General features: G+C 50.1%; 2 protein-coding genes across 2 annotated transcripts in view; one reads left to right on the top strand and one right to left on the bottom strand.

The window, feature by feature from the left end:
* FAM234B (family with sequence similarity 234 member B) overlaps positions 1-7,488 on the top strand; it is a 36,351-nt gene extending 28,863 nt beyond the window's left edge. The window contains exons 10-13 of the mRNA XM_032645262.1: positions 278-433; positions 2,570-2,687; positions 4,196-4,416; positions 4,998-7,488. Coding sequence (XP_032501153.1) covers positions 278-433; positions 2,570-2,687; positions 4,196-4,416; positions 4,998-5,003 — 501 coding nt within the window. The 3' untranslated portion in view covers positions 5,004-7,488. The remainder of the gene's footprint in view (positions 1-277; positions 434-2,569; positions 2,688-4,195; positions 4,417-4,997) is intronic.
* A 648-nt stretch (positions 7,489-8,136) lies between these two features.
* GSG1 (germ cell associated 1) lies at positions 8,137-23,669 on the bottom strand. Its single transcript, XM_032646977.1, is given in 11 exon segments — positions 8,137-8,307; positions 8,309-8,445; positions 8,448-8,502; positions 8,504-8,612; positions 10,538-10,649; positions 11,526-11,678; positions 12,493-12,540; positions 14,064-14,385; positions 22,322-22,496; positions 22,733-22,884; positions 23,640-23,669. Coding segments are annotated over 11 exon segments (1,332 nt in total). The 3' UTR covers positions 8,137-8,268.
* Between the last annotated feature and the right edge of the window lie 726 nt (positions 23,670-24,395).

Below are 24,395 nucleotides of genomic sequence, written 5' to 3'. Positions count from 1 at the left end.
GCCGAGCCTCCATCCCCTCATCTGAGGACGCGAGGAGGCCGAGATGACTTACAGTGTCCCTTCTCACCTGGGAAGGCTGCAGTTCGTTAGACTCTATCTAGGGTCCTGGGCCTAGCTGCTATTTAGTACTCTCTGAACACCCCGTTGTTTGCATCTGGTAAGCTCCGCCTGTTAATGTATGTGGTATTTGCACGTCCATGGGTTTTTGTTTGGGTGCGCGTGTGTTTTCCGCTGTCTCTCTGAGGATGGCCTGTGCTCACCGTCTTCTCTTTTGCAGGTGATGGTGGTGGATGGGGACTCTGGCATGGTCGCTTGGAGTTACAGCATTCCGTGTCACATGGAAGAAACTCCGGCCACCTCAGCAGCCGCTGTGGACCAGAAGTCTGTCTTCCTCTTCTGGGCTGAAGGGCTGTCAGCTGCAACGCCCAATCCTGTGAGTGAGCCTGGGAGGGTCCCTCTGTCACTTTGTCAGATGGCAGCAGCTCTCGGGGCTGCCGTGCCTAGTCTGCAGTGGGCAGGGAGGGTTTCATGGGGGCTGAGGCTGGGCTTTGAGGTGAATAAGCTGAGATTTCGGAAATGGGCGGGGCCGCAGGGTGGCAAAGCAGGGGCGTGGGGATGCTGGGCTGAAGGTGAAGGTTCACCTGGGGCATCACGGGAGAGAAGCTCCGATACACGGAAGGCAGGTTTGAGCATGTCTTAAATGCTATCCTGCAGCACTTTAACGGGGTTGAGGAGGCACGGGGCCGCCTCTACAAGGTGCCTGGGGATTTTGAGTAAGACTCACCCTGATTTAGTCCAGTTAAACACAGCTGACCAGCACCTACTGTGTGCCAGGGACCTCGGGGTAAACTAGGAACAGTGCTGCCCTCTGCAGGAGAAGACGGATGGTCCCTGGCGATCGGGTAGCCTGACAGAGGGAGAGTCCTGCGTTCCTTAGCCCTGTGCTCTAGGACTTAACTTTTTTGAGTCTCATGCTCTTCATCCGTTAATGAAGATGCTAATATGGTCCCTGGCTTTCGGATCAGATTTCCATAAATGGTTGTCCTAACTCTGCAGTTCCCTGACATGTGAATGTGGGCAATCTACCTAACATTTAACTTCCCGGTTTCCTCCTTTAATAAAATGAGGGGCTCGGATCAGATGACTCTCAAATGTACGTGTCTATAAATGACCACAAAACAAAGGCATATTACCAATGCTGTAATAGAGGTGCACATAGGAAGTTTAGATGGAAGCACAAAGGGAGGGGGGTAGTCATTTTGTTGGGGGCGATTAGGGAGCTTTTCCTGAACAAGGTGGCATCAAGTTGGGGACCTCCAGACAAGAAGTGTTTTAATGTGTGGAAATGGGCTCACGAGGAAGACGTCTAAGGGGGGAAATAAGATTGGCCAAGGTCAGGTAAAGTCAAGTGAAGCATGTGTTTGTTTCACAGATGTTCTTAGAGCGTGGGGTGCATAGGCATATAATCGTAGGAGGCCAAGGAAGGCAGATTGGGGTTGAAAGGCATAAGACCTTGGTTTTCACGCTAAGGAGTTTGGGCACCATGCCGTAGGCAGTGAGGAGGGAGTTGGGCTATTTTCTTGTCATGTTAGCTGAGCCGGTGCTGGGATACTGAGGTGTGTGGGAAAGCCCTCTCCTGCTCTGTGACAGTGGTGGGAGCGCACCGCGAGCTTCCCGCACGTGTCCCCTCCCCTGCTGACAGTGTGGAAGCAGGGCTGACACTCACTTCAGTTGTGTCGAGTGGTGTCTTCTCTTGTTGCGGAGCACGGGCTCTAGGCACGCGGGCTTCAGTAGCTGTGGCTCGTGGGCTCAGTAGTTGTGACTCATGGGCTCTAGAGCGCAGGCTCAGTAGTTGTGGCACGTGGACTTAGTTGCCCCGCGGCATGTGGGATCTTCCCGGACCAGGGCTCGAACCCATGTCCCCTGCACGGGCAGGTGGACTCTCAACCACTGCGCCACCAGGGAAGTCCCTGATGTGCATTTTTTTCTGCTGTCGGGGGTCAGGAGATTGACGCTCAGACCTTGGAATTTTTATATTACGATTAGTGAGTTCTGTTTGGTCCATTCCTGTTTATTTCAGGAACAGATAAGATTTTTGTGACTTTTTTTTTTTTTAGCCTGACTCTTGCGATTGGCTTCAATATCCAGTGGAAGCAAATGTCTTTGGCTCAATATATATTTTTTTAACATGCAGATTTTGCCTCCACGAAGCCCCCCTGCCTGCTGTCAGGGAAGAACCTCTTCCTAATACTCCGTTGGCACCAGACTGCGAGGGCCCCCATCAGTTTCTGTCCTGGGGCATGCCCATTTCCTTTCTTCCTTTCTTTTTCTTATAAGCGAGAAAGCATTTTCTAGCTCTAGTGGTTTGAAGAAGTTAGTGTTTAATCAGTGTTTTCAGCTCTTGGAAACGACATGTCTCTCATATGTGGGAGTTTCTCTCAAACACACCCTCATAGTTGGGATCGCAGGGGATGAGTAATCACCACCGTCTTCCACCACCCTTTCATCTGAGTGACATCGTACGCCGGTGTGTGGACTGACCTTTGCTCTCACTGGTGCTTGTTGTCAGGATGTCGTCCTAGGAACCGAGCCACCCAGCCTTCACCACCTGTACCTCCTGCATCCAGCCTTCCCCTCCATTCTTCTGGATCTGGCCAATGCCACCGGCACCGTGACGGCTTCAGAGGGTAAGTCCCAGGGACGGTGGGGTCTGTGTACACAGAGGAGGGAAGCGGATGTGCTGGCTGTGGTGAGGGTGATACCATCGTCCCACCAAGGGGAGGGTGTGTGCCTGCAGACGACAGCAGGACGAGTGCACCGCACTGCTCCCTTGCATTTCCCCTGGTGGCCCCGGTTCCCCGGGGCCGTCGCCCGAGTGTACCCTCCCAGCACCTGGCTCACGGGGTGAGGGCCCACGGCCTCCAAACATGCTGGAAGCTGCGGGGCAGTGTTATCCCATCCCCAAGGGTCCACGGAGCTAATGTTTCAGCAGATGTTTACTGAGCATCAGCCATACACCGGGCGCTGTGCCCGGTGCTGGGAATACAAATCAGACTAGTTTCTCGACCTTGTAGAAGCTTAGGACCTGGAATTCACTGCAAAGGATAAAGCAGAGGCAGGACGTTTCCTCAGGGCGTTCGTTTAGGCTCAGTAGAGACTTTCTTTGGACTAAAGAGCACATGACCATCGCATAGAAACTGGCACCAGGAGAAAAAGGGAAAAAGGAAAATCACCCGTAATCTGACCACTCATAACCGCCGTTAACATTTGGAAGTGTTCTACTTTATATGTGCATCTAAACGATATCACAGAGCAAAACTGGGATCACATGTTAGAGACCTGTGATGCAAAGCCCTGGAAAGTCGGCCACCGCAGCTGGTCTGGGATCGTCCGATGGTCCCTTCCTTGGAGGGTCCCATCCCACACTGGCCTCTGGGAGTCTGCAGTCCTGCTGGGGCCAGCCAGGCCGGCCATGGTTCCTTTCTTTACTCCTTTTCCGTATTCCCTTGCCATTCAGAGACTTGTTGTCTCCTTACAAACTCGTCTGCCTTGACGGTGAGGTTGCCGCTGTGACTCTGGGCCCACTGGGCTACACTGGGAGGAACAGCTCACCTGGAACTTGCAAGTACCCCTGCCCACTGGCTTTGTGCGCAGCAGGGCCACGGTGGGGAGGTGTGAGTTTGCAAAATCCTGCGACTGGATCTAAATGACCTCCTTTTCAACAGTAGCATAAATTGTTATTCAGTGAACGTTACGTAATGGTAGTTAAGAATCAAGACCATTTTTATTACAATACCTGGTTTATAGATGAGGCAAAATAAACACTGGCTATGTACATAGCTTATGCCAGCAGCTACCGACAGTCTAGGAATTGTCAGAATTTCTAGTTTGTTGTACTCACTTTTCTACCAAATTGTCGCCACAGTTGGCCATTCCTCTCCCTTCCTGATCTGGGGCTTTCTGAGAAGTAGCTTCGGAGAAGCACAGGTACAGAGGCTGAGAATTTGCTGCTTTGCACCCCCTGGCACCCATCGTCTAGTCAGTGCCTTGCGTTGATTAGGTGCTCAGTAAACTTCCTCTGTGAATTAGCGAAGGAGGAAATGAGTGAATGAATCCAATTGCCGAACCAAACCACTCTCCTGTTAGCTGAAGTCTTCTGTCCTTGTTAACTGCTCTTGTTTTTGTCTTTCCTCAGTTGGGATCAACGACCTCTGGAAAGATGCCTTTTATGTTACCAGGACAACAGGGCCAAGCTCTGAAGGGCATCCCGCACCCCTGGTGGTCAGCAAGCTTAGTCTGCGGTGGGCACTGATGGAGGGCCAAGTGGTCCAGCTAAAGGAGACGGCCCCCAAAATTGGCCGCGGGGAGCTGCGAAGATTCCTCTCTAGGATAAAGTTCGTTGACTCTCCCTACCAGGTGAAGAGCTTGTGAAAGAAATGTCTGGTTACTACTGAGGGTTGAAGACACATCATACCAACCCCGAGTCTGCTCTTTAGAAGATTTGGGGAGTGGGAGCCTTCTTGAGTAGCCGGGTATCAGGAAACAGTTATTTTCAACCAGTGTTATTTTGTAAGGGTACTTCATGACCATGAACTACCGCTCAGCTGTTTTGAGCTGGAAATGGTACCGTCTCTCTTAGGAGACATTTGGAGGTGAGGGCTCCTGGCTTTTACTGTTACCCCTGGCCTTTTCCGGGTAAGGACTCGTTGTGCCAGCATTGTGCAGGGCTTCTGACAGTTACATACCATGAAGAATTCTCTTACTCAAAGTGCAGCGCTCCCTCCCACCCCTCTGAAAATACTACGGTCTAGTTCGGTGTTTAAGAACGTATCATGGAAAAAGGTAAAGTCTCTGGGCCTTTCTGGAGGGACGCTTACACACCACTGGGGCTAGACAGAAGGACAGGAAAATAGAGGGATGTTCTGACATTTAGGGTCCCTCCATGTCTCCCCCGTGAAAAAAATGAAAGTCATTGATACTTGCACTCTTCTCCCTAGATCTAGGCTGCTGGACTCTTCAGTTTCAGAAGAAGTGAACTGAATGGTACTGTCTCTCTCCAGCTGGAGAGGACGACTTCTGTCACCCACTCCACCACGTCTGCGTGAATGTTGCCAGACACTTTGGAAGGCACTTGGAGGTCTTGGATAACAGCGCGATCCGTTTGGCTGGGGTGCTGCCCTTCCAACCCCCTAATTAACCCCTTCTAGGTGTTCTGAGTGGATAGTTTGGAAATGTGAATCTTGTGTTATTTTTTGTGTGTCTAATTTATGAACCCTTGCTGGGACATTCCAGTGAAGTCCTTCCCTGGAACATTTTGTTGTGCGTTACGCCCTGAGTGTGTATCTGTTGGTGTGGTGATGAAACCTTCTCTAGATAAGTATGTCCTAAGCTCCAGGGACCCAGGTTCTCATCCGTCCGAAACACATCTGGTTGGTTTGGGCCTCTTGAGACTCCCAGATAGCCTACCTCTGACTTGGAGGGCCCCTCAGCATTTCTCCCCTTCGTCTCCCCCTACCTGTACCTCGGCTACAGCAGAGAGAAAGACTGACACGGGGATGGCGCGAGCCACCCAGAATCCTCATCTCTTCCTTGTTTTGTGGCTCCTGTCTCCTCTCTCCTCACATGTTCCTTTGCTCTGTATTCAGTGACCATAACAATAACCCTGTTCCTAACAGAAGGGGAACAGGAGAAGTTTAAACGCCCCACCTCTGACAAGGTCCATAGGTTATGGACGTGGTTCGGGTAGTTCCTCCAGTCACGAGCGTTTTACTGTGGTCACTTCGGACGTGCTCAGGTGTGTACCGTCCACAGCTTAGAGGAAAACTCAAGTCAGGAATGCCTGAGGCTGGCAGCCTCATCCCCTTTATCTCCGCCCTGCTTTCTCAGCATCTTCTCCTAGTGGGCGTCCTCCTTTCTGCCTCTCATTTTGCTTTTTATTCAGGGATATTTTTGCTTTGCTTGCATGAGAGCGAAGCTGTTTCTGGACTTTGGCTCCTCGAGTCCAGCATGCAACCATTCTGCCCTGTACCCTCCCTTCCTTGTAGAGCCTTTGAAGCAGAGTATTTTGAGAATATGTCTGTGTAAATACTATAGCTTTTTATAAATGGAGAAGTTCTTTAGAATTATCTCCAGAGCTTATTTCTTCCTTCTTCATGAATATGTTACTTTATCAGGTTGTCCCCTAAACTTCCAGGTCATTGTTTATATAGCAGAGAACCCCACGTTAGCTGGGGGAGAACCGCTGTTCTTCTCGAACAATTTTGATAGGTCATCCCTGAGTGCGCTCGGGTTCTCTCTTTACTTGAGCCCTTGTCTTTTTAGCTTGTGTTACTAAAGAGATTCCAGAAAATCGGGGTGCCAGATTTAAAGGGGTATGTCTGAATTGCCCACTGGTAGGCGTTGTGACGTAACCGAAGGTTGGTAGCCGGAGCTGTAAGCAGGCATGTTGCCTGGCCTGTAGACTGGCCTCGCCAGGTTTCTGCCCCCTTCCCGCCTGAAGTCCCTGAAAGCAAATTTGGTTTCAACACTTTAGAAGGCACGTGTGGGTCCAGCTTCTTGTGGACTTGGGAGAACAATTAGGACACACCCAAGAGTCTGGGATTGATTTCCAGATTCACTTCTAGGGTTTGAATCTGCCTGGGTAGAAGGGCGTAGGATCTAGTTGAGTGTAACAGAGAAGTCTAAGGGCTGATTCATAGTCAACCGAATGCCTGAAGCCTGAGTGGCGGCCTGGGCTGGGCCACCTCGTTCTCTACCACGTGGAGTCTTTCAGGGCTGCCAGCCACTTTAGGCAGGAGTCAAACGCAAAGTTGTTTACGGAGGATCTGGTTTGGGAGGACTGTTTGGGGCAGGAGACTATACTTATGCTGGGCGAGTCCCAGAAACACCTAAGCAGCAGCTAGGGAAAACAGCGGCCCTAAGTTCTTTGTGGTGTGTTTGCAGACTAACTTCACATAGATTGTTTGGTCTCTGATCGGTTTGAATCTCTCTTGCTAAACACAGGACACAAGCTCTAGGTTTCTTCTTCCTCCTGCAGCCAGTACAGGGGGAGTAAATGGTAGCTGAAGGTCGAGGAAGCTTCACCTGATCGGTGTGGGTGCTGGTCTCGTCCAGTGTGCCCCTAAACTTCCTTCTCCTCGCAGGCAACCCCCCAGCCGGACGTCAAAGATAGGAAGTGCTCTTCTCTTTCGGGGTTGCCAGCAGAGCCAATCAAGCGCTGCTTAGAAAGAGGATTGGCTTCAGTGAATGCCGGGGTGTTCCTTCTCCCAGTCTCTCCTCTTTCCTTCCCGTGCAAGCCCTCTACCCTAGACGACATCCTCCCACCCCCAGAGGGACTCTGCTCCCCCTTCTAGTGTGGTTCCCCCCACCTCGACTGTGAATGGCCGCCCTTACTGCTTGTGTTAGAGAAGAGCCGGCTGGTAAGTTGTCAGGAAGCGCTGTTTAAAATGTGAATTGTTACAGAACAAATAAACACTGTGTGTAGGAGCATACGTGTGTGCTGTTCTCACTCTTCTCAGCCATCAAGGATGGCGGGTTTTCCCTGACGGAAAAGAGAAAGGGCGAGTGGATGGATGCAAGGAGGGGCTCAGAGGGGAGTGTAGGCTGCAGCCTGGTTGCTGGGGAGCTGTCATCCTGTCCGCGTGGCCTCAGTGGGCCGTTCTGGGGGTGGCCTGTCCCCGCAGGCTGCAGGAGCCTTCTCGTGTGTCCTAGTCTCCTGATGGCTCTGAGGATAATGTGTAATTAACGTGACGTGATACGTTCCCTGTCGTGGGGATGCAGGACACCGTGGTAGGCAGTGCAGAGGATGCCTGTTCGACGGGTCAGAGCTCCTAGGAGAGCCTTCCAGTGTGTGGCTTCCAGGAAAAGTCAAGTGCACCACGGAAAGCTGAGCCACCACCAACTACCCACCTCCATTCTTCCAAATCCAGGACAGATGGCCAAGTTGGTCGGCCTCTAAAGCGCAGGAACTATATTTTACTCCTCTTTTTATCTCCCAGAACCTGGCATATAACCAACAATCAGAAAGGCAAGAAGGGACTTCTGAATGAGTGACACGGGGGGCGGGGGTGGGAGATTGGAGTGAGACCAAGCTGTGACAGAAAAGGGAGCGAGGGCACCGGGCATATGCCCCCTGGACTTGGACTTTAAATACCCTTGTTCTTAACCTCTGAAAATCACGCTCAAGAAACAGACTTTGGCTTAAGCACATGTTGATAACAAAGCAACACGTAAGGTAGGGCTCAGCCTGCTCTCCAAACCCACTAACTTCTAACACTGTTCTTCCTCTACAGATGACCCGGCCGCCTCTTCTGAGGCTCGCAGCTGGTCCCGTGTTGGAATTCCTTGTGTGTAGCTCTGAGGAGAAGTCCACTCCTCTGGAGTCGGAGCGGACGGGCTGATGGTGGTACTGGGGGTGGCTGGTCAAAGGCCCCCCGGGTGGGCTGTGCACGCCAGGTCCTGGAGGAAACATAGGTGGTGATGCAGTAGGCAGCTCGGGGGCTCCTCTGAAGCTCTTACTGTGCTTGCACTTGAACTCCAGCACCAGCCGGGTGTATGCGTTGAAGGTGGTGACAGCTGACGCCATGCAGCTGGTGAAGGAAACCCAGGCCGTGCTAGGGACAAATACACAAAAAAAAAACTGGATTGTAAGACTCTGACTTCCTTACGGGTTTGAAAGAAAAATACCGGGATCCCTTCCTACTAGTCAGCTGGGCCGATGCCGCCTTAGGGATTTAAGGATCTCATGGTGTTGCCTTCCACCACGTTGCAGGTAAAGAGCTGTGGGCAAGAGGACTGAATTTGGTCTGTCTTAGGGTAGGTTCTGAATGTTTCCTAGTAAAAGACAATGACTCGTATAGTGTTAAAGTCAGGCTAGGAGTTTAACGGATTCATTTTCACTGCACTGATTAGTGCTGTGTTCTTTTATACCCGGTGGCATATTTTTCATGTTTGTGTATACACACACACACACACACATACATACACACACTCACTCCCGCCCTGCCATACAATTTTTTGGACAGTTGTTTCCCAAGCTACAGTTACCCTTGTATAATCTCCAAGCTTCCATAGAGCTGTAGCTCAGCTGGACACAGTGGACACAGCCCGAGGCACTACATCCCTCCTTTCCCTGACACACATACTTCCTGCCAGATACCTCTTCCATCGTCCTTGGTTTTGCACCTAGCTGTCTTAGGGTCCACAAAGTTGAGCCTCTGAGAGGCATTCAGGAAATACTGACTACACATCTAGAGGTATTATTCTAGGCCGCTCTAGTGGAATTTGCCTACTATGGGAACGGTGTGGTTCTTGGCTTACGGGAGTTCGTAAAGGACAGGAGAGATGCTGGAGATGAAGAGAAGCTGGATGGATCCAACAAAGAGAAAAAGACACCAGGGAACTGTATCAAACACATTCCTAAAAGCTGCGGAAGTCAAAGCCCTAAGTCTTCCATGGTCATGGGAAGCCCAGGGCACCGGCAGTGGTGTGGGCTGCGTGTGTGGGGGTGTTTCACGAGGCCAGGTGACGCTTAGAGGCTACGCGCTGCTGCTGCTGTTTCTCTCCGCTGCCTCTGACGGACCAGACTCAGGCTAAGGATGCTTCTGGTGGGAGTTTCGAAGTCTGAGATCTGCAGTTGAGATGCCCAGAATGGCTTGAAAATGGATAAAAGGTGAGAAACGATGAGTCTGGAAAATGAGCTAAACTGATTGGGTGGCTGATGGAGAGATCAAAGGCCCCTGAATCCAATAGCACATATTACACCATGAGAAAAGGGGAGGAGATCCTGCGACGGACACATACAGGCTTCCATGTGCCTCTTCAGCACGGACTGCCTTTCCAGCACTGTTAAGCGCTTAGCACTCAGCCCAGACGGTTCATGTAGGTCCAAGTCGGCACCTGTGCAGCGAATGGAGGGCGTTCCTCAAGGGAGAAGGTGAGGAACCCAAACAAAGGGGGTGTTTCCCTTGAATGTGTGTGTTTCATCATGGTTGCTGTTTCCCTCTTTTAAAGAGAAATCTAAACTAACTGCGCCCTTAGTTCTTTAAGGGTTAGAGAGAGACTGGTAGGGGAAGTTTCACTTCTAACACAGTTGGATGGAATAAGAATGGGAGCAGGATGAAGCCGCTCTTCGTCACAGGAGAAGAGTGAGCCATTCACAGGGATGGACTCCGATCCAGACTGCAAGGCTAATGCTTCGTTTCTCTGTCTCCCAATACCTTGAATCATAAAATATATAAAACAGAGAGCATCATTTCCGTAAGCCATGCAAAATTAGTCTCATTTCCCAAGGGCGTCATACATATCGGGTGAAGAAGCACTTGTTACAGCTTTATCAGTGGAAAAAATAAGCCCTAGGAATCCACTCTGTACCTCCTCAGAAGGTGGGGGGGGGGGGAATGGGCGTGGCCTGCCGGTCCAGCCCTCTGGGTGACTAATGGACATCTGGGATGAGGGATGAAGAGAAGGCAGAAGGACACAGAGCAAGCATCTAGTTAAGGTGGACCAGGGAATAAGAGAAAGGTGAAGGAGCATCTACTAAGAGGCCCGGCCATAATTCCAAGCATGGGGCCTCCAGTGTTCTGGACCCAAGTCGGCCGTTGCTTGGAAGACTTGTGACTACATCATATGGCCCACCATCCCCAGAAGGCCTGCAGAGGAAACAGGAAGGCAGTTCCCTTAGAGACAGGCTGGCATTGCCATGTACGGGGAATACAATTTGGGAGCAACCTCCTCATCTGGCATCAGGTGCAACCTGTGTCGAGGCGTTCCATTACCCCGATGCCACCACACTCCGGGGGAATACTCTGCAGTGGGGGATTCCCCTTGAAGGCGTATTTGCAGTCGCTTCCGCGGATGTTTGGTTTCAAGCTGTGGGAACATTTCTGAGTCGAGGCTGCACACAGGCTGCTGCTCCCTTTACTTCTTTCCCACCTGTATCCCCAGTATGGGCCCTGTCCTTCGTCTACACGCATCTCTCACTTTATCCAACAGAGTGTGGAAAAGCTGTGTGGATGTCACGACTCAAAAGTAAACCAGGGGCTTCCCTGGTGGCGCAGTGGTTGAGAGTCCGCCTGCCGATGCAGGGGACACGGGTTCGTGCCCCGGTCCGGGAGGATCCCACATGCCGCGGAGCGGCTGGGCCCGTGAGCCATGGCCAATGAGCCTGCGCGTCCGGAGCCTGTGCTCCGCAACAGGAGAGGCCACAACAGTGAGAGGACCGCGTACCGCAAAAAAAAAAAAAAAAAAAAGTAAACCAAACTGTATTGTACATAATGAGAAAACTTGCAACTAAAAAGAACCTAGAGAGAAATCATTTAGCAAAGGACAACATTTAGCAAAAGATAACATTTCGCGTGTTATTTCAATTTAAAATTAAAGACGCCTGTGCTGTTATTTCCCGGCTCCATTCTTTAGACCGCCTTGGGGCTCCTTCTTCCCTTGGGACAGAGACTCCAGCCTTCCGGCTAGTGCTTCAAAGGCAGCGGAGAACACCCACCCTCCTCTCCAGCTCTGGAGATGCTCACCTGACAAGACGGAGAGGATGGCGGTGAAAGTGCTCAGCTTGAGGCCACAGCCGGGGTTCCCCGGGAATAGCAAGTCCATCAGTAGGAGGAGGAAGCTGATGAGTTCAAGTCCGATGTAGGTGAATCGGACTCCCAGTGATAGCCGTAGGATCTCTGTCAGAAACCAGAGGAAGAAGAACCCTCACCCTGACAGTTAACTAACTGAACCGGCGGTGAACAAATGCTGCCCGTGAGAAGCGCAGAGCCTCGTTGCGCCAGAGAAGGAGACAGAGCTGAAAGCAGCTGGGACAGCCCTTAGCCTGGGGCTTTGTTCTCACTCTGCTCAGTACCCAATACAGAGCCAAGTACACCTGATTGCCTGTAAAGACTCTTAGGGAGGTTTGAGAAGAAATCATCCAAGTTTCACCAAATCTTGCAGGGATATGACTTTGCTAGTTATCATTTTTGTTTCTCCTTTGTTTTAAAGTTTAATGTTGGAGCAATCCATTTTGTTTCCCTTCTTCCTCCCCCCATCCCTACCCCCGCCTTGCCCTCTTTGACTCCCTTCTTTCTATGTTACGATAAAATTATCGGGGGGGGGGGGAGGGGGGGAAAACCCAAGCTTTCTACATCGTTACTTGGCAATTGGAGTAGGTTAGAGCTGTTGGTGGATTTCTATTTGTGGACTTTATTTGTCCCTGCTGTTCCTTTTTTGCATTCCTGCATAGGAATGAGGGTCAGCCTAGCAGGAGTCTGTGTCACCCTGTGAGGCTCAGAAGAAGAGAAAAGCAAGAGATCACAGTACAGTTTAGATACTCAGAGGCCCAACTCAATGGCAACTAAATTTGTTATCAAAGCTACATACTTGCCCCAAGCCCCAAGGGAAGGTGGGGGATGAAAGCCTTCTCCATCAACCGCTTCCCTCCAAATCGGAGAGAGGGGTGACATGGGTCTTGCAACGTGGCAAATTCCAGTAATCCTTTCTCACCTCTCTTGGTTGGTGGTGTGAGTTCAAGGAAACTTCGGCACCTCTCTCCTGAAACAGACAAGGTACAAGGTGATGAGGTGCTGCCTTGGATGAGGGATGCAGACTTTTCCCCAGTCCCATCCCAGGTACTGCTCCATTTGGTCCTACACAGGCCTGCCCCGCAGGTGGTAGGCAGGCAATAAATGTCTCTTTGGAAGCAGGGAAGGATGCAGGGATGGATGAACAAAATAGGCCAGAGTCATCCAAGATTAATTTCTCTCTCAAGTCCTGATAATGAAGAGTACACTTCCCTGAGTCACCCTGGGGAATGTCCCCAGCACTGGTTCACCAGCACCTTTTGCTCCTGCTGTACCACTGGGCTGCAGGGCTCTAAACTGCTTCCGGGACTGGAGTTGGAGCAGTGCTAAGTGGCACAGTAATAACTCAAGTATAAATGTAAATACACACGAATTATAATCCTGTCCCGTCTCCTCTTCCCCTTAGCCTAAATCGGGAGAAGCAGCAGATTGCAAACTGTACACAGTTCTGGGCTTTAGAAAAGCTTCACGACCAGGGGAATCTTTGCATGCTTTGAGCAGGGAGGAGGGGATGTCCTCAACCCCACTGCTCCCCACCCGAGGACGACCCTTACCTAACGGGCTGGCACAGCGCCTGCTTTGCGAGTGTGAGACCCAGCGGCGTGAGACATGGGAGGGTCTGTCTGGGTCCAACTTCCACAATCTAGTTATTTTCTCTGGGCTTCAGTTCCCCTACCTTTTCTTTTCTTTCTTTCTTTTTTTTTTGTGGTACACGGGCCTCTCACTGTCGTGGCCTCTCCCGCTGCGGAGCACAGGCTCCAGATGCGGAGACTCGGCGGCCATGGCTCACGGGCCCAGCCGCTCCGCGACATGTGGGATCTTCCCCGCCCGGGGCACGAACCCGTGTCCCCTGCATCGGCAGGCGGACTCTCAACCACTGCGCCACCAGGGAAGCCCTCCCCTACCTTTTCAATTGTAGCAGTAACACTTAGAATGAGAACACCCTTTTGGGGTCTTATTTAAAGGCGATCTACACTGATCCCTGAATCTCACAAATGAGAAAATCAAGGCCTGTAGGAATGAAGTTCTTCCTATAAGGTCACAGCTGGGCAGAGCCCCGGCTCTTTCTATGATATTCTCCTCGTTTTGTCTAGGCAACTCTAGCTCGCTGGGATGGACATTCTCATAATGTTAAAAGTCTGCATGAGCACAGGGAACTCTCTACTTCACTTTGCTGTACGGTAGAAACTAACACAACATTGTAAAACCACGCTACCCCAATTAAAAAAAATAAAAAGTCTGCATGAAACCCTTTAAGGGTCATGCTATTTGAAACCAGCGAGACTGGAGGTGAAACGCCAGATGGTTGGACTTTGGACCTTATCACGAGGGAGTCTGACGGGGAAGGGACACAATGCAGAGTGGGGAGACCCCGAGGCGGAGGTGGGGCCCGGCAGGGTTGAGTGAGGGCTGTACAAAGAACCCCACTGATTCTTTGCCTGCATGAGATCCCTGGTGGGGAAAAGATATCAGGTGGGTGGGGTGCGGGGCCACCTGGGTCTTCCACGATTTCCTCATAGGAGAGCTACATGCCACTCCCGAAGGCATGGAAGGTGAAGCCATCATCCCCAGTCTCCCAGCTGTACTGCACCACCACCTCCAGAGATGATACATTTGTGCTGCTCCCATCCAAGGGCACCGGCACATCAAAGCACTTGGCTGGCAGACCTTTCCCGCACAGGGGCTTGGGCACCTCCTGTACGCCCACAAACCAGTAGTTGCTAAGCAGGGATGCGGTGGAAAGGTTGCGTGATAGCATGTTGAGGAAGGCAGATAGGCATGTCCATTGGTCAGAAAAGGCCTTCGGGAGCTCCACCTGTAACAGACAAACACAAGAGCGGAGCCTGATTTCAGAGCCTCCCCGGAGATCGGTGCCCTCCCCTGCAGCTCCCTAAGCTCGAGCCACTTTCCTCCAACAAGACGGGCACAACGAGCCACTGGGAGTCTTCTCCAAGTAGCCGTGAGGAAGCTCAGGCTCCAGGAGTGGCCCAGAGTAGGCACCGTAGTGATGATGTTTATTTAAGCCGGACCTTATTATATTAAAACGCTTATTGGGGATAATCTGAATAAGCATCGGATAGTAATGAGACTAAGCCACGGAGCTAGTACATATCTGGTTGAGAAAAAGCATTGGGAGCTCTCCACGTGCCCCTGCCGGTAATTTTCGGCTTTGTCTTCCTTGAAAGGTAGCAGCACTGACTTGTGGAGGTGTTTGTTATTGTGACAACGTAAGTTTTGGATGTCTTCCTCCCTGCATTAGATTCCTCTGAGAGGAGTAAAGGGGCATATATCCTATCAACGAATGTTAAAGTGGATCCTCCCTGGGGGAGCAGAGAGAGGCACTGGGCCCTTGAGGATAAGAGGGCAGTGGACCAACTGGGATGTGGGGATGCTGCAACCTTTGGAGAGGAGATGAAGCTATGGGTTCTCAGAGGGGTGGCGATATGGGTCCAGCTTCCATCCACTGCCCCCGAGATGACAGAATCTCAAATGCCAGGTGGCTGCGTGGTACCCATGGAGGCTGGACGCCGAGTGCTGTGACCTTGGAGACACGGGAGGGTGCCCTTGGTGGGTGGGGACAAGGAACGTGCAGGGGCGGCCCCACAGCCTGATGCAGCCGCAGTGCCTGACTCCCGGGGGTAACCCAGTGCGTGGCTGCAGAATGACTGTTGCCCGGGTAGGTCTGGCTGGAGGCCCTGACCTCATCATTTTTAGCCTAAGAGAAGAGAAGGGCGAGCTGAAAAAATCCACTATTAGATATTTCAATGTTGGGGAGTGGTGGCTTGGAGCCAGATTTAAGCTGATTTAGAAAAAGAAAGAAATCTGACAGGTCTCAGATTTTGAGACGTTTGCATTACGAAGCAGTTTGTACTGTTATATTAATACATACTGAATGGAGAAGAAGCCCATACTTAGTTGCTGACAGACATCTTCTTAAAGTAAACCATCTTGAGCTTTCTAGGCGATCGCTCATATCAGGATTAATCAGACCCAAATCTGCTTAGCTTAAGAGATGTAAATAAAACCATAGCTAAATGAGACAGGCCCATCTCCTCTCATCGTCTCCAGCTTAACATTTTCTACATTAAACAGGGAACTTTCTCTTAGAAACATAACAGTTTGTTCTTCAGAATTTCCAGGCACTAAAACCGTGCATACCACAAAGTGCAGGTTTTCTTTTTTTTTTTAATGGCAATAAGAAATATACCAGATTCTCATGTATATAAAAAGCCAGTAAGCAAAACGTATGATGAAACAGCTTCCGAAAAGCAATTTGCTAATATGATTTTTTTTAAAGCACTCAACAAATTAACTCCATCAAGAATTTTCTGGGTGACCCTACTGGGGACTCAAAAGCCATGGCATCTGGAAGGGGGACGATCTTATATTGCCAGATAGGGGAGTCATTATGAGGCCCCTTTCTTCCTGCAAAAGAACGTTTTATTCTTGTTTTTAGTTATGAAAATCCTATTGGTTTTTGTCATTGTTCTGTTACTATGAGTTAGTTATTCTTTCTTTTTTTGTATCCATTGCTTGACTAGGAAATAGACTTCAGGGTGAAACGTCTTCCTCAGTCATCCTGCATAAAGGAAGGGTTTATGCAAGTCTACATTTTTGACAACTGTATTTTCAATCACTTACGGCTTGGAGATTTATCTACTCTCACATCACGTCAGATGTTAATTCTATCCTCAATCCATTTCAGATCATATATATTTGTAAGTTACTCTTCAGGTTGTTCCGAAATAAGAATAATGAACCACTCTGTAGCAGCACTAAGCTGACAACCAAATGAAGGAATTGAGAAACAGAGGATGAAGAAGAGCTTAGAATGAAGCCCAAAGAGGTTGTTTCCAGGAGCGTCCGCCAAGGAGCCTCATTTAAGAATTATCTTGATCATCGAATGAGAACCCATTCAAAAGGCTTTTCAAGAATTGTCTTCAACACCCACTGTGCCATGCCCTTCATCACGTATTTTATTCCTCCCCCCAAAATATGCCTTTTCTCACTAGGATCCAGATACTTTTTGAATTGGAAGAACAATCTAATTTGGCGACGGTCTCCTTAAGGGGATCATGGAGAAGTAGCAGCTAGAAGACAAGTTCTGTCTTTGCGTGTATTGATAAGCCCCAGGCCAAGGGGACTCTTTAGTCTCTAGAAAAGGGACAGGGTGTGGCTTCCCTGCTCAGATCTACTAGGAAGTACATAGATGTGAAAATGTCAGTGATTCTTCCACTGACATAGGTTAACAGAAAACAATCAGATTTAACTTAGGCTAGTATGGAGAGCAAATTGATGAGACTGGCACATCTCTTAAAAGAATCAGGTGCAAAAAAGCTACGGAATCTATGTTCTGAGTAATAAGAGAGGGAAGCTGGTTACCTTGGCCATGGTCAGCATCCTGTGGTTTGTCCAGAAGGACTGCAGGTGTCACCTGTGCTCCAAATCCCTTTGGTTTAGTGTTGAAAGAAGGAAAACTCCCTTTCCACCCTCCTCTCTCCCCCTCCCACACCCCTCCCCTCTATCTCATAGTTTTTGGAGTACCTCCTGATTAAATGCTGCTTGCAGGGAACTTGGGCATTTAATAATTGCCAATGCCATCATGACCCAGCTGTTCTGGGAGATTACACAGGAGAGCTTGCCAGTGGGGATCTGGGATTCAGCATAAGAAGCAAGGACTTGGACCTCTGCATGTGCAGAGGGAAATTTCTTTAAAGAGTACCTGATCACCGAGTTTCCATCTCACCGCCATTCCCTAGGTAACTAGTGTGAATGGACTGGTCTTGATTTTATGGCAGACAAAATATTCCAGAGTCACCATTACTACAAAAGCTCCCATTCCCTTGTGTTGGGTTTTCCATCCCTTTAATAAGCTCTGTGAGCTGCAGTGTCAGGGCCTCATGGAGCCATGGGTATGAAAAGGCTTTCTGGTGTCGTGGGTGGTCTCCACTGTCCAGTTAGCGATATTAGTAAGGATTATTACAACATCCTGAGACCGTCAGAGTGTTAGGTAGGGTTGGAGGTGAGGATGCAGTTGGAGGAGGGTTGGAGAGAAATAAATCCCAGGGTCAGCAATGCTACCGCTATCTATCATTTCTCTCCCAATCTTTGGGCAAAGGGATAAAATTTTTTATCTTTTAAAAAATGATTTCTAAAACTTAAAAAAATAAAAACAAAGATACTCTTTCTTCTTGGAATGACTTCTTTTTTACCTGGTGATCTGCTTCTCATCAAGATTATTAAAGTCACTCATTCTTTGAAAATGTTGCTTCCTAAGAACAGTTCCCTTTTCTTTGTCCTTGTCACACTCTACCCCTCCCATGACGTTTTCTATATTCCATTCTGATTGTTTGCCTTGATTGTAAAGTCTTCAAAGGCTGCTGCTTGTTCAAGAGCAGTAGGTCTCAATTCTGACTGAGCATCAGAACATCTTTGCAACTTTGGAAGATATGCAGATTCCTGGGCTCCATCCTGAGCGGCTGTCGTGGTTCTGGGGTGAGGCCCAGGAAGCTGTCATTTTAGAAGGATTTTGGTACCCAACCAGGGATGGACTTCTGGTTTCCGGTTCTGCATGTGAGGACCTTGGGAGCCGCCCCTCCGACCAAAAAACAAGTAAAAAGCTGAACAGACTGAAAACTATATAGCCAGGGGATTAATGTACCATGAAATCACACCTCTTTGATTCACTTTGGGTTGACATTTAATGAAAGCCTCTCTACCCTGCCCTGTCCTTCTGCCACCTCATCCAGATTTGCCACCAACCAAGTCATGGTCTTCCCATCCTATGTTTGTGCAGCTGGTTTAGGGAATCAAAGGCAGGCTTCCCTCGGGGCATTTGAATTGGTCCACACTCCAGCCAAATGAGTCTGTCACCGCGTTTGTTCTCTACTCTTAACAGCACGTTTTACACATGTACTTCTGTCCAGGCGTGATGTCTGTATCACCCAAATAGCCCTTTCTGCACGGTGACAGAACTCCCTCTCCTTTGGGAGAAGGGAGCAGGGATGCCTGTGGTCACTTTTTACCCCTGAATTGGCTGTTGATCTGTAGGCCGCAGTTTTCATCTCAACGCTGGGTGGCGCTGTCTCCCCATATTTTCCCTCTTCGGACACAAGCTTCCCCCCCACCCCAGCCCCAGTTGGCAAAGCTGGGTGGAGGTGGCTGCCCGCTGGGCAGGCTGGGGCTCTTGCTCTTTGTTCTTCCCTTGGCCTCCCCACACACGAATCTATAGAAGCCGTACGTCAGCCTTCTGGAATTCAGGGCTCAGAACGAACTCTGGGGCCATCCAGCTGCTCCCTTGAGGACATCTTGTAAGACTGTGTGCTGTGGCACATTTTTTTGGTGGCCAGTTTTAGTTTTCAGTAACTCAATAGGTCCTCATATACTTCCCATGGGAAATACAGCTCCGCAGTAACAGAAAACACAGTTAGCCAATGTTTCCTGATGAGTTTTGCTCACATTTTTCTCTACTTAATCGTATCCTCATTCCCTTTCCACCCCAGAACAGTGAGCAATTCTTTTCCCTTCACTCTGCTTCCACCCTTCAAATACTTGGAGACAATTCTCATATCCCGCTTGAGTCACCGTTTGGCACAGTGCTCTTTGGGTTTTTATTGCCTCTGCTCATAAACCGTGCCCTCTGTGTCTTAATAGCCCGAAGTGTGCCTTCTCCAGGGAAAAGGGGATGGGAGTGGCAGAGTCTCAGGTGGGTCACATGAGGAGGTCTAGAGGTGGATTTCGAGAGTGTAGCTGATGCAACTTCAGCTTTGTGGTCCCCCACTTACTCAGGCCCCTTCCAAGATGCTGTTACCTAATTTGTACTTGTCATTTTGTGTTCTTTTTCTTAAAGAGGACCTCTCGAATTATATTATTTTAGCCCTTCCCAAAGCCTGAATCTACCCCTTAGGAGGCTGTGCATTTAGTGTGTGTGCTTGGCTGGCTGCCTCCTAGCTGTGCTCAGTGCTGAGACCACCCCCCTTCCCTCCCCAAGGACCCTGGGCCACGAGGTCTAATTTCCTCTTTTTGACAAAACATGAGTTTCTCTGCCTGGCCACAAAAATCAGAGCCCAGCATCCTACTCACTTCCTTTCATTGTAATTTGGGCATGTTAATCTATTTTTTTTCTTCTCTTTCTTCTCTTAGGACAGAAAAAGTAATCACTAGTCAATGCCACATAAATATAACTTGGTAGGCTCAGAAGCTCAGGATTCAAGACAGACGAGAACATTCCACATCTCAAAACAATATTGAAGGGCTTCCCTGGTGGCGCAGTGGTTGGGAGTCCGCCTGCCGAGACAGGGGACGCGGGTTCGTGCCCCGGTCCGGGAGGATCCCACATGCCGCGGAGCGGCTGGGCCCGTGAGCCGTGGCTGCTGAGCCTGCGCGTCCGGAGCCTGTGCTCCGCAACGGGAGAGGCCACAACAGTGAGAGGCCCGCGTACCGCAAAAAAACAAAAAACAAAACAAAGAAAACAATATTGAACTTTCGTGTGCTGGACTTCTACCGTCTCAGGATTGACCTCACAGGGATGTATGTGCAACTGAACATTTATGACATCACAAAGCCAAGGGCTGGGACTAACCTAGTCTTGCTAAGTTCTTAAGTTACCACGCCCTGCACTGTGGAAAACCACATTTACTAGGTATGAATGAGGAGAAACTGGTCTTGGGACACCCACATTTACTTTGTAAACAGGAATTCAGTTTGCTTTGTGACTACGCTGAAGATTAGGAGTGATTAAAACAATGCGTAAGAATGCTGAGATGAACAGTGGAAGATTGTATAGCATACCACTTCCCTCAGGTCCAAGCCTGGGGCTACAGGATCCCCATTTTTTTAAAAGAGTATATCCATTCTGGCATTTTGTCCCAAGAGAGGTGTGTTTGGGACAGATAGTAGTATCTCTGTCCTTCTCCCAGGTGTCAGATTTCTGACCCAGTTCCTGTTAACTAACTCCTTTCTGTTACTCAGTAGACAAAAGGCTGGAATGGAGAGTAAGTAAATGTTTCTCGGTTGTCACTGGCTCTGATCTACACCACCCTATTCTCTGCTCCTGCGCGTGTTCTACTGTGTGCCTCTCTCATGTAACTCATCATATGGTTTACTTGGCTGTTCTGCCCACTTGGCTAAGTTTCTAGATACAGTAGCAACTATGCTTTACTCATTGTTGATCCTCAGAGCCTAGCCCTAACAGCCACAAATGAATGGAATGAATGAATGAAGTGTGAAATGGAAACCAGGCTCATGAATACAATTAGAATACAATTAGGAAGACTGTGGGTGAAGATAAGATAATGAAGAAAAGTGTTCAAACAGCCTTCTATTGTAGAGGAAACACGAATCCTCCTGCTTCACATACAGAAGAGCAGTGTCCACAGGTCCACAGAAACACCCTATGCCTTTCTATACAGATGCACCCAGCGTTTCATCACACAGACCCTCTGCCAATACATTTCCTCCCACCTGTGGAAACACTCCTGCTGTTTGACCAGCCAAGCCCAGAAAACAGCAATGACCTCATGAACCAGTATTACCTTCAGTTCACGGACACCAGGGGACAATCAGATTGCTCACAAGCCAGTGACAGATTGGAAATGTTATGTCCTTTCCCAAGCTCGGTGATTCCCCACTGATTGGAGCCCTTTCGGCTGACATATCTTGAACCGTCCGAGCTTGCGAAGCTCTAAATTACAATTTTTACTTTAATGCCTGACATGTGACTCATTTATTAATGAAGATAAAGACGGTTCACACTGGACATTTTTGATATCTGCCTCCCAGCCCTAAAGGGAAGACTGATGCCACTAAGATGCCCATGCCGAGTATCCAAAATACTAACACCACTCTAGGACACTGAGCTCTGGGATTTCCTAGCGTCAGGTTAATTCTCATGTAACCATGCTTTATGTCCACATGACCCTAGGGGCTCACAGAATAAAAAACGACTCCTGTCTTCCTAACATGGGTCCCGGAGTTTTGGGAACACCTACTTATGTGCAGGGGGAAGGCCCAAAGAAAAGCATCTGGGGGCCTCTCCTCTCTGTGCCTTTTCCCTTTCCGCTTTTTAATGGAATTGTTTGAGGGCTTTTGCTAATGCAGTCATTTCCAGGAGAGGAAGCCGCCGTTCTTCCATGCCGCAAGCAGCTGGAGTGAATCAGGCGGGCAGCCCATCTGCACATCCTGTGGGGCAATCGCTCACGCTGGGGTGACAGAGCCCTCGTGGCCTGCTTGGGGCGGGGGTGAGGGTGGTGGTGGTGGGGTGGGTCTCGGGGACCGACGGGTGGGGCGGGGGGCTGACGCGAGAGGCCTCTCGAGGGGTGCTTAGGGCGCGGCCCCGGGCTGGCAGCACTGGGCTGCCCCGTTTCCATCCCGCGTGCGCCTCCCTCGTCCCTTTCTCTCCTGCCCTCTCTTTGTCCCCCTGGCAGCTGCGAGGCCCGAGCGTAGGCTAGTCACCGCCGCCACCCCGCAGCCCCCTCCCTCCCAGAGTAACACCCCAGCCCAAGGTTTACTACGCCTCCCGGTCGCCTAGCAGCGGGCGCGCGTTGTCATGGCGACGCGCGGGAGCGTGCTTTGAATTGTTTGGCTAGGCTCCGCCCAGCGGCCGAGCCCCGGAAGGTCCCGAGCGGGTGGGGCGCCCCGCCAGGGCCCTTGGGGCTCTCCATCTTCCTGCGGGGACGGGGGCGGCGTCCCGGGGTCCCTCCCAGGCGGGGCGGGCGGAGGGAATGCGGAGACCCTGCCCATCCCCTGAATACCGAACGCAGCCTGGTGGGCCGAGGGTCGGGAGGAGCCGGGTGCCGGGAGGAGCCGGGTGCCGTGGAATCCAGAGTCAAGGCTTTCCCCGCCCCCTGCCCTTCCCCTGAACTTACTCTCCCGGCTCCAGTTCTGCAGGAAGGCCGTGCCTTTGCCTCATTTCGTGGGTCCAAGAGGCTGAACTTCGGGGCCACGAACCCTCAGTGGATCAGAGTTCTAGTCACTGCTCCACCCACGACCCCAGGACGGGGCTAAAGATTTTGGCCAAGTTCTCTAATCTCCCCGAGCGACTGTTTTCTCAGAGGCGAATTAGAAAGAGTTTGACCTTCACGGTTCTGCTGTGAAGATCAAAAGCGGTGGAGTGAACGTGGAAAGGAAGAGGAAGGACCCCGTCCGTGTCCTGGACGGCTTACCAGTCCCTCCACAGACGTTTAATCTTCACAACCAGCCCGAAGGAGAGGCGGCTGCTCCGTTCTAGACGCGAGTCAGATTCCCAGAGTCTGACTTGCTCAAGGCCACACCGCCCGTAAATATTGGAAATGTCCTGAGCCACGGCCTGGCCGCCCTGCAGCAAAGGGGAGGCCCAGTCACCTTAACCATCGCCCTCATTGAGGCCCAGTTATGAGAACGCACACAGAATGAGGCGATGGATTGCGTACTTTAAACTTCGCGGATTTATACCGATAAACAGACTCTCCCATATTTCCTCTGTATCTCTCCTCATAAACCAACAAAATGTTTTTTCACTGTGGCTGGCTTTCCTGTCCTATGCCTATCCACTTCTGAGGGTTCTCTTATTTGTGATCTATTCACTTAGGGAGCTTCTGAACCAGGCAAGCGGACTGAGCCCACCATGAGCTCTTCCCCGCGGCCCCAGAAGGGTCTCTTTCCTAGAACCCGTCCTATCCTTTCTTCTGAGATCCCTAAATTCCAGACCTTGAAGAGCACACCACATTGCTCTGTGTGTTTTATTTCTCTGGCTAATTGTAAGCTTCATTTTTCTTTCCGGAGAAAGGCAGGATATAGGAGAATGAACGTTGCCTTTTTTTTTTTTTTAGTAACCCTGAGAGCTGCAATTTGGTAGTTCCCAACTTTCCCAAAATGGGAGGCAAGTCCCTTCCAGATGTGGATTCTACCCTAAACAAGCCAAGACATCTTTGCTGGCTGTGAGTGTCGTTCTGGGTCTGGAAGCATCTCTGCAGATTCTTTGAGACCGGAAAGAACCTGAGGTCATGCTGTCCTCCTTAGTTCCGGCAGATTTCCAATCAGAGCTGGCTTTCAGTGGGACCATGCGGTGCCTCATCGTCTCCTTCCGTTCACTAGGGCGATGCACATCTTCATCGCTGCCATGGTCGTTGGGCCTTCTACTGGGGACCAGATTTTGTGACAGGAATCATACAGATGGAGAGGAGAAAAGAAGAGCTAGAAGACGCTAAGCTGCCCTGGGAGCAGAGAGGGAAAGTATGATAAGAGTCAAAGGAGGAAGAAATGGAAGTTTTAATGGAAGATGATGAGAAAACAAGAGGCCAAGGTAGGGACAGCACCAGGTTTATCAATAAAAACTGGGCTTGAGTAACAAATTTTTACTGCATTTCAGATAATCCTACCATGTGTTCTCAAGCTCCTTACCCTGAGCGTGTGAAATAAGTTGATGAATTTGTATAATTACCAATATTACCAATCCAACATTAAGAGTACTATACATGAGATAGTCCTGAGATTTCAGCATTCAAGGTACCTACCTTCTGGGTGAGACAAACATTTTGAGTCAGCTGAGAGGAATTGCTCACTCACTTTTGAAGTTCTGAGGCAAAGGGGTTTCAGTGTTTCTTCTGCTCTGTTTTAATCGGTTGCATGGGATGAGTATGGAGTTGAAGATGAATCAAGGCCCCTCTTGCCAGCAGAGGGGTCAGGTGGTGTGAGGTGGGCTGGAGATGATGAAGAGGATATCCTGCGGCCCACCTCACACCACCAGAGGCTGCCTCTGTGACATCACAGTGGCAGCAGGGGTGTCCCTGCTGCTCCCTCTGCCTCATCCCCCCACTCTCAGAAGGACTGGGGCCACTCTGGGGTTAC

Source organism: Phocoena sinus, chromosome 10, assembly GCF_008692025.1.
Source record: "Phocoena sinus isolate mPhoSin1 chromosome 10, mPhoSin1.pri, whole genome shotgun sequence".
NCBI classification, from domain to species: Eukaryota; Metazoa; Chordata; class Mammalia; order Artiodactyla; family Phocoenidae; genus Phocoena; species Phocoena sinus.
Note: the sequence above shows the minus strand (reverse complement) of the source record. Positions and strands in the feature narration are given on the sequence as shown.